Raw genomic sequence first — 10,151 nt, 5'->3', positions numbered from 1 at the left:
TTAGAAATCTCTTATGCGCCTGAAAGATCCGACAGTTGAGCTGTTGCCTCCCCAGTCAGTGTATCTCCTGTATTCACCGGGTTTCATGAAATACTGCCGCCCTCTGTAGTTGGGATGTTCATAGAAGATCCAGTAACCATCCATCACATGGCAGGAGTGGATGTCACGGTAACGGAAACGATCGTAGACAGATGGACAGTCATCCATGACTTCCATCATCTGTCCTCCAAAGTCAGGTCTCTCGTAAATCCTCATTCTGTAGAAGCCCCCTTGGTACTACAAGAGTAATGAGATCATATCATTAATACAGCTGTAAGTATATAGTCAGTGTCTATATATTTAGTTATGGAAAAGGAAGGAATTTGACATTAAGTAATTGATCACTCAGTTTTCATATTAAAATAAGAGTAAAATGGAAAAATAAGTAGCAGTGCCTGATTCAACAGTTCCATTTTAACATAAATACCACCAATAATTGTACCATCATTGTACTGTAATTGGTAAAGTTTTGCACAAATTTGAGTCTAATTAATCGATATTAGATACTGAACTGAGCTACGCTGTTATTTTTATTCCTGGGACTGATTGATGGCTTTTTTTCAGTTCATTCACAGGATGAGGACGCTACTGGCAAAGCAGCATTTATTACACATCCCTAATTGCCCAGAGGACAGTTAAGAATCAACCACATTGCTGTGGGTCCGGTGTCACATATAGGCCACACTGGGTAAAGATGGCAGTTTCCCTTCCTAATGTATTGATGATCATCATCAGATTCTTAATTCCAGATGTTTTTAAAATAATGAATTCAATTCACCATCTTCCATTGTGAGATTTGAACGCAGATCTCAGACCATGAATGGGGTCTCTGGATTAGTAGTCCAGTGATGATACCACTGGTCCATCATCTTCCCTAAGGTATGGATGAACCTCCAGTGAGAGTGAAGTTCAAAGGCTCCACCCCTATTCAGATTCTTTTAAACACTCCTCCCATCCATCACCACAAGAAGCTGGATATTAAAACAGGCTCTGCAAATAGCTTTTCAGTTTCTACAGCCTCGTTACAATGGTGAATCGAGTTCCAGACAGTTAAAGAGGGAAGGTATGAAAATCTGCAAGGCAATGAGTTTCTGGGTAAATTTCCTGAATTTTTTCCATTGAACACATCATGTGACCAGATTAAAAAATTCACAATTTATACATTATTGGTCGCCTAGAGGGTGTCTTCCCCTTGCTGAAGTGTATTGGTTGAAGTGCCATCTTGAAGCTTTAAAATGTCTACTTGCTGACCATCCTTTCACCCTCAAGCAGAGGTGGAGGCACAGGTACTCATGTCCATCTCTTTCCACATTACCTGAATGAATTCTTATTCAGGCAGGAGATGTGAACTTGTTGGCAAGGCCAGCAGCTATTGCCAATCCCTAATTGCGTTTGAGATAATGGTGGAGATGTATCTTTCTTTCATCTGGGCAGTACTCCTGAAAACCTACCTGTATATCTTCACTACTGTAACAGTAAGGACAACTAGTCACAGCAAATATGCTGGTAGAAATGACAGCAAGGTTTTCTATTCATTTGAAGTTACCCACAGTCCCTATAGCTAACTATAATGCTTAATACCTTGTGAATTATTAGTGCAGATCATGTAAATCACCCAATTATTAATTTTGTATAGGTTCGGTGATAGAACCTAATGAGGAGAACACATACATGCTTTGTTCTTGAGGTTGTTGGCTATTTTTCAAATATTATTGGCACAAGATTCAACAATCACAGACTTATAATTTACCTGTGGGTAGCAGCGACATGACCTAATACAGTCATTGAATCCCATCCAGCGCTGGTAGTCAGGATATTCTCCCCTGGTCAGAACATACTGGTATCCCATGTAATTGGGTTTTTCATACAGCACCCACCAGTCACTCTCAACACGGATGGAGTTACAGCGGCTGAAGTAAGGGGACAGGTCGGCACAGTCACTGCTGCACTCATAGTGCCGACCCTGGAAGTTCCTGTCCTCGTAAAAGATGATCTGTGGGAATAAACGTCACTTGCAGTCATTAATTTAGAAAATGGAGATATTTAATGCATGATATAAAATTGAAATGCATGTCTATACAATACAAAAACCAAAAAATGGTCATCTTGCCTTTCCCATTTTGAGCTCACAGTTAGCTTCGTAACTGAATGTCTCAATGTCTCCCACAGCTTGGTATTTATAAGCTGAACAGAAATGCTGCAATGGACTGTACTTTTGTTATTCTAATGATTCAGGAGGAAAAATCAGCAATAAATTAAGCAAAACACATGAATTACAAATATGCACCTGAAAGACAATGATGTGTCATTGATTTTTTCAATTTGTTTGCTCCTCATTTTTCAAGTACTCTGGTGCAGTGGTTTTGGGACTTAGGGAGAAACTAAGAATAAAATCCAATGTACCTCCTATAGTCTGGTTTGAAAGCTGTTTGGACAATTATGACTTTAAATATATTTCAGACAATATTTTCAGCAATTGCATTATAACAACATAGGCCTGATATAAAACTGAGGAAAAACTATTGAAAAATAGGAACAGGAATAGGCAATTCATCCCATTAGGTTAGCTCAATAAGGTTCTGTCTGGTGTGTCATGTGCATCACAACTGACCTCTATCATAGACAAGGAGAGCCTTCCAGCATTATTCCCCCGACAACTGGTGGGAGCCTACAGAACTGACCACAGTTCATTCTCCAGAGAACTGTCAGGTAGAACCCCTGACTGTGAGCGCCCCAAATGAATGACTGATCGTAGACACACTCCTGGATTGTGTGTGGACTCTACAGGTGGCAGCTGGTTTGTGGCCCACCAGCACATTGTGGTTCACTCTTTGATTGGGCTGAAGACTAGGCCCCACTCATTTTCCAACATGGCCACATGGTCAGATGATCAGCCCTAAGATGGTGTCTGCTCCAGTCTGTGAGTTGGGAACATGTCCCTGCGCACAACGTGTCCTTGCAGCAGCAGCCTTTCAATGCTGGTTGTCGGTGCACCCTGCAATACAGGCCTGCAATAAGTACGCTGCAACTAGATTGGAGCAGTGTAATGATGTTTGTGAGGAGCTGGAAGATGTTGGATGCTATTGTCCATAGACGAGGGGTGCATGTGGTTGGTTCCTAACCTGAGCTGTATTAAGTTCTGAGCAACATGGAGGCTTCTCATAACCAGCAGTGAGCTGAAGTCATCATTTACCATGTTGAGAGTTCTCGGTGTCTAGTTTGTTTGCTGTGATAGGAAGCTGAATATTAATGTGGTGATTTGCAGTGTTACTGAGGGGTGGAATTTTATACGGGTCTGAACAAGGGGCCTACACTGAGAATCATGGAGAATCAGATGAGAAGTCTGGAGAGCTGTATCTCAGCATTGGGAGCACCTTGCCATACCTTTTACATTTCTGCTGGGCTAGGAGGAGAGATTTTAGTTAGGCAATGGTGAATTGCCAATTGAAGAGGATTATTGTTTGATAAGTGTGTCATTAACCTTGCAACTCACCTCATTAATAATCCAATTCCTGCCTTCCAAGGTACGCCAAACAAGCTAGATATCGGGAATTATCGATGTGTTACCTGGTGACTTCAGTAGCACCCCCCACCCCGGCTTGCTCTGAAAGTCCTTCATTGGAACCAACTTTGCAGGGCATGCTTCATGGGTACTAGCCACAGGCTCTCCATATCCATATCTGCAGTCATTGGTATCTCATGAACAACAGCCCTTTAAAAACCCTCATGTATCATCTCTGATCCACTCACACTCGGGGTGGTCAGAGTCAGCACTCTCTCCTTGTAAGGGGTCACAAGCTGAATGTCGAGCACACTCTTGACTATTTCTGCCCTATTGTAGGCTAATTTTCTCCTGGAATAAGAGAGAAGAAACTGAATGTGGATGGAACAGCTGTTATTTTTGGTGGAAGGAGGGAGGTGTCTCATGTGAGTGAGTAGGCAGCACAAAGTGCCTGCCGGGTTAGTGATGGCAGGAATTAGGATGGGTGAAAGTGAGAGGGAAGTTGTTGCATGGAACAGTGAGAGGGGTAGCGTATAAACCTTGGTGGGAGGTGGGTACAGGGGCAGAGATAGAGTGAGCGTAATATATCAGTGATAATATGGTGGCATTTACACTGGCAGAGTAGAGAAGATCATTGCCCTTTCCCTACAGTTCTGTGCATTCCCCCACATGGCTGAGATTTTACTGGCCCAGGTGACAACCTCAGATCAGTCTGGTGTGCCCACCTGGGAAAAGAGAATAGCCTATCAATGTCCACCCTGTCCGACAGGACCAGCTGCTCCCGTCTCCTCAAAGCAGGATGTCAAATTGCCCTTGTCTGCCATGTCACAGCAAATAGCAAAAACCATTCAGGATCGTTCTGGACTGACAGTGTTTGTCCAAATGCACAATGACCTTTTAACCATGGCATGGGTGCCAAGGATACTTGTTAATCTAGGATATCCCAGCAGTGAGGTTCTTCTGGGAACGGCACATAATAAGATTCAGCTGGAATAGAGCACGAGGAACACCATATGGACAGGAAAGGCTGTAAATGAGTCCCATTTTGTCAGATTCAGCAAAAAAATTTGCTTGATCTCCTGGTGAAAACATCTCCAATAAATTTGACACAACTGGCACTTAGCCAAAAAAAGCATAAGATTCAGCCCAAGGGCATTTAATAAACTGTAATCCCCCTCAAGTGGCAACTCACAGCTACCAAATGAGAAACTTACCTCACTACTCAGGAAATGCATAAAAGATATAAATAAGTTGTTCACAATGTCAAGATAGACCTCACTGGACTGTTCACGCAATTCTCCACAAATCCCACCTTAGCTCACATCACTCAAGCCCCTGTATGTTCCTGCCGAGTGAACAAATTAATATTTGGTGTGACTTTTCCAAATGGAAGCTGAGGGAAGATTTTGAATGATTGAAACAGTTCACACTTTGCAACAGAATAACCTCAGCTGTAAAGTCACTGATTCTGACCATCTCTAATACCCAGATAATTAAATGGAAATATGAATGTGGAAAACCTCAGTTAATTTATGTTGTCATTGACAATGAGTGGTTCTCAATAGCAAAGAGGTTTTCGAGCCTTAAATTATTTCTGTATCTTTCCAATATCTGTGCAATGATACGGCAGGCTTCTGTTCAAATCCCCCTACTTGGTGACAGATAAAATGGGCATAACTCCAGGCTGAGGTATTTTCTGTTTCACCTTATGCCAAAAGGGACATCATTGTCTCACAGGTGTTTTTGCAGAATCAGTGGAAGTACAGTATTTTTGGAGAAGTTGAGAGAAGTTTTTATTTTCATGCAGTGGGTATGGATGTTTCAAAGCAGGGTAATGTTTTTGCAAAGGCTCTGAACAAAACACCTCCTTCCAGTCATAAAGGCTGTCGTTACATTTTCTCCTGGTTACAATATTGAATGGAGATGAAACAGAATTGGTAAAGTGGGCAAAATGCTCAAGAAGAGAGAAAGAGGAGGAGAATTTTCAGCAATGGGTCTTTCCAACCTGAAGGTCAGAAAGCAGTCCTCTAACTTCCAAACAAACCAGCAACACAGGGATCAGTGGCTGCATTTCAACAAGAAAGTTGCAGTCGAAGCTGACAAGGCCGACATTTACAGCCATTTACAACCAAGATTGTGGTTAGATAACTTCAAGAAATATTTTGGTCTTGTATTGGATCACTGAATCACTTTCAGAGGTAGTTATGACTAACGGATATCCACCTACCCAAACATAAAATTCACCCATTGATTCGTCTCTGAGTGAAAATAAAATAATTTTTGTTTAGTGCGCACTAAGCACTGTCAGTCTTTAGGACTGAGCTTTCTGTTACATACTCCATAATTGTTGTTCCTCCATCAATCTTTTAAAGAAACAACGTGACCACATTCTCTGAAACAGTGAATGATTAACTAAAATGAGGGTCCTGCTGCCCTGAAATTTCTAAGTGGATTAATTTGCTACCTCACCGATATCAGAATCTGGTGTAAAATCATTATAATTGGGAACTACCTCTATCTGATACAACAGTGTCTAATTGGATCATGGATCCAAATGTGATTTCTTAATTGATCACCTCAGTGAAGATCTCTCAGGTGGGTGCCCTCAAGTAGCATGGGGCCAGGATCCAGAAATGATGCTGCCACATGCTCACAGCCCAAGAACAGATCATTTTGCCTTTTGATTCTCAAATATGTTTTTGCTATTTTACTAATAATATGACGGATATAGTATTTAGCCAACAACACTAATACATTTCCAGTTAGATTGATCTAATTGAAATTCATACTATGTTGATACATTTTTATACTTTTTTTAAAATTAACTTTAATAATGATCAGAAATTTAGACTTTCGTTTATTCTTCGAAAGCCCAAGACATTTGAACTCTTTTTAGCTGATCAGTTAAATATTGTTTTCTGTAATTAAGCAACTTTTGAATTAGAAAGATATGGAAATCATTTTCACAGCTATTGAGATGATAAAAATATCACTAACAGAAAGCTATTCTATCAGCAATTATTTCATTATCAACCACTTGGTAATGATCTAGATTTGTAATGAAAACTTGAATTCGTTTTTGTAAGCTATATCTGGTAGATAAGCCTATGGTAAAAGTACTGCAACAGACTTTAAACTGAGCTGTTAAGATTATGTGTTTAATTATAAAAAAGAACATTGAAATACTTTCATGAGACTCAGCAAAGTTGCTAAGTGAACGTGTGTGTTTTGGATGACACCAGCTTAAAAGCTCTGTGGAATCTCATCCTCTGATTTTCTTTTTGTCGTAGCACAATAAAAGTGAATGCAGGCAAAATGAAAAGAATGAATGGCACATTTGTTATATGAATGCTGGTGTTTCTCTGCAATGTATATCACATGCCTTTGCTCTATTTTGCTGAGAAACAGTTCTCTCATTCTCATAACAAAAATGTTCTTTCCCACGGTGTTTCAGTAGAGTATAAATACCAAACTGCACAATGCAATAACATATCCAGTTGGCTGAATCCAACTGTGAAATCAAAATGGGAAAGGTTGAGCTGTCCACTGCATTTTGCATTTTATGTGAACTACTCTAACACAAAACTGTTCCAATTATTGTTTACGTGATTTTTTTTCTTGTCTTCAGATCATCTTCTATGAGGACAGGAACTTCCAGGGTCGGCACTATGAGTGCAGCAGTGACTGTGCCGACCTGTCCCCTTACTTCAGCCGCTGTAACTCCATCCGTGTTGAGAGTGACTGGTGGGTGCTGTATGAGAAACCCAATTACATGGGATACCAGTATGTTCTGACCAGGGGAGAATATCCTGACTACCAGCGCTGGATGGGATTCAATGACAACATCAGGTCATGTCGTACTTACCCATGTGTAAGTCTTATAGCTTTTACAGCCTTACCTGATATAAATTATTTTCTTGTACAGCTTATATTGTAATGGCATTAACACATTTTTGTCACTAGCTATCTTTCAAGACACTTCTATTATAATTCTTTCATGATTTTTCAATTAATATATATTAATCATTTATTGAACAGACTACTGACAATGTATGTCTCCAAAGATGAATTCACACTCATGATCAAAAGTTAGCTTTATACAATTATGTGTAAGAAATGAGAATAGCTTAGCACACTGAATAACCGATGTGAGGCAACCTATGATTAATATGTCAGTGTCCATTTACAGGCTTATTAGTCACAGAAGATGTTTAATTGTCATTTTAATGATTTATCCTTGATGTGGATATGATGTAGTGGAGTAATGCCTTACTGTAGGTGGATGGCTGAACCCAAGGTATCCCATCTATGACTTTGTGGGCAGGATGGTCTATAGAAGGCAAACAACTGTTCTATTTATGCTGACATTTCATAGTTTGACTCGACCTGTTCAAATTTTGCAATATTGGAGTTCTCCAAAGGAAATTTCCTACTGCTGTTTAGCCCCTGGCAGATTATCTTGAATTAGAACTTCAGATTTGTTAGCATTAGAGTTGAGAGATGAAATTAAGATAAACATTGATTTAAATCTTATATCTCACACATGAAGACCGCCAATAATAATGTTAACTGCGCACAGATATAAAACACATAGATAATCTGAATTGTTATATTTGGAAAGTACTGCTGCGATGCTCCATTAATGCTAAAGAGAAGAGGATGATCTAACAGAAGTACCAGTACCAGTTTCCTGACGGAATTCACTGAAATCTTGCCTAAACTATCATCTTGTTACAGCTGCTATGAAAATTCAGCTCCTTCCAACCACCTAAAATAATCTCCCAAGTTCATTTGTTACAACCAGGCTCTGGGCAAAGTTCCCCAATTCATTAGGTTCCACATGTGGTATTCCTAACAGTTAAGCTCCCAAGTGAGGAGAGATGGACCAGCTCCTTTTTCTGTATTCATCGACTTCTCAGTTGGATCCGTGCCTTTGTGCATGTCCTTCTCCCAGACCCATTGTTCTTATGTCTCAAATAGAACCAATTTAACCGGGGTTTCTTGAATTTGCAAAGACTGGGTTTATAAATTATGAAATGTAAAGATAATTAACAAACACAACATGCAGAATAGAAATAAGAAGTGAATCCGAAAAGATAATTATTAAAAACCATGGATATGCAGAACAGACCCTGAATTGCTCACGAGGAGTGGAAAGTTGAACATTACGATCATTGCAGTGGAGACTACTGGTAAAGCAGAAGTTGGCAATTGACCAGATGATTTTGAGATTCTTGGTTTTGTAAGCTGATAGAAGCTCTCTTTTCCTGATTCCCTTTATAACTGGTTTGAAACATTCAGAATGGGAGAGGGTTCTCCTTTATCTGTAACACAGAAATAATTATAAAGTAGTTGTTCCACAGTGACCTTCTCAGCATGCTAATGCACAATCCCAGAATGGTACACATGAGACTGCTCAGTTCACCGAGTCCACTTCAGGAGGGTTGAAACTGGCTTTTTAGTCCTCTCCTTGTGTATACCTGGAAGGTAAACAAAACATGTCAGCAAAAGGTGGCTCTCTGCTGAGAGGGGAGAAATAGTTGGCTCCCTCATTATGTCTTTTTGTTAAAGCTTTCTCTGTTTAAAATCCCTTGATAATTTACACGTGCAATTCTCCATCGACTTCATATGGAACTTTGCCAAACAATCACTGAATATGTATGTGCAGTTTCTCTGCAGTAGCCTTAGAATCACAGAATCATAGAATCCCTACAGCATGGAAGCAGGCCATTTGGCTCGTCGAGTCCACACCGACCCTCCAAAGAACATCCCACCCAGACCTTACCCCTGCGCTATCTGTATAACTCTGCATTTCCCCATGGCTAACCCACCTAGTGTGCACTTCCCCGGACACGATGGGCAATTTGGCATGGCCACTCCACCCAACCCTGAAAAACAATACATTTTGAACTTAAAAAGTAAAAAAAATGCAATTACTTCAGGGCTCTGATCTATTGTCACAATACACCACAACTAATATCTTGTTCATAATGACTTCAGGCACCTAATAATATGGTTGTTTCTTAACTGCTGCTATGAACTATAGCACAAAGATACTTGATTGTATTTAAGAAAGTGATTCAGCAGTACCTTCCCAAAGACAATTAGAGTTGGGTATGAAATGAATATTAAATCTCAATTAAATCTAAGAATAAATAAAGAATGAAAGCTAGAATACCGTAATTTGATTAAATATTCCAAAAATTTTAAGAGGTTGTTTATACTTTCCTTTAATAATTGAAATCCTAACCTAATGTCTGATTTTATTGCAGCCATGTGTTGGCTTCAGCAATCTGTTTTCCTCAATATGCCATGTCTACTTTAACAGTACAGGGGCGATTCCTATAAAATGAGGATTTACGAGAGGCCTGACTTTGGAGGACAGATGATGGAATTCACGGATGACTGTCCATCTGTCCACGATCGTTTCCGTTACCGTGAAATCCACTCCTGCCATGTGATCGACGGTTACTGGATCTTCTATGAACATCCCAGCTACAGAGGGCGACAGTACTTCATGAGACCCGGTGAATACAGGAGATACAGCGACTGGGGAGCGACTTGTTCAATTGTTGGATCATTCAGGCGCATGAGGGATTTCTAAATTGCT

General features: G+C 40.1%; 2 protein-coding genes across 2 annotated transcripts; one reads left to right on the top strand and one right to left on the bottom strand.

Moving 5' to 3' along the window:
- LOC109916314 (gamma-crystallin S-1) lies at positions 1-3,729 on the bottom strand. The gene is made up of 4 exons (XM_020516038.2): positions 3,669-3,729; positions 2,150-2,223; positions 1,790-2,032; positions 1-276 (listed from the first exon to the last, which is right to left on the bottom strand). Exons 1-4 carry the CDS (start codon positions 3,727-3,729, stop codon positions 1-3), a joined length of 654 nt encoding a protein of 217 aa, XP_020371627.2.
- Positions 3,730-6,971: 3,242 nt separating this feature from the next.
- Positions 6,972-10,151, top strand: LOC109916323 (gamma-crystallin M2). The gene is made up of 3 exons (XM_020516044.2): positions 6,972-7,074; positions 7,170-7,412; positions 9,870-10,151. The coding sequence occupies exons 1-3, from the start codon at positions 7,066-7,068 to the stop codon at positions 10,143-10,145; spliced, it is 528 nt and encodes a 175-aa protein (XP_020371633.2). The 5' UTR covers positions 6,972-7,065; the 3' UTR covers positions 10,146-10,151.

Source organism: Rhincodon typus, chromosome 7, assembly GCF_021869965.1.
Source record: "Rhincodon typus isolate 14 chromosome 7, sRhiTyp1.1, whole genome shotgun sequence".
Classification (NCBI taxonomy): Eukaryota; Metazoa; Chordata; class Chondrichthyes; order Orectolobiformes; family Rhincodontidae; genus Rhincodon; species Rhincodon typus.
This window is presented reverse-complemented; position numbering and strand designations above follow the sequence as displayed.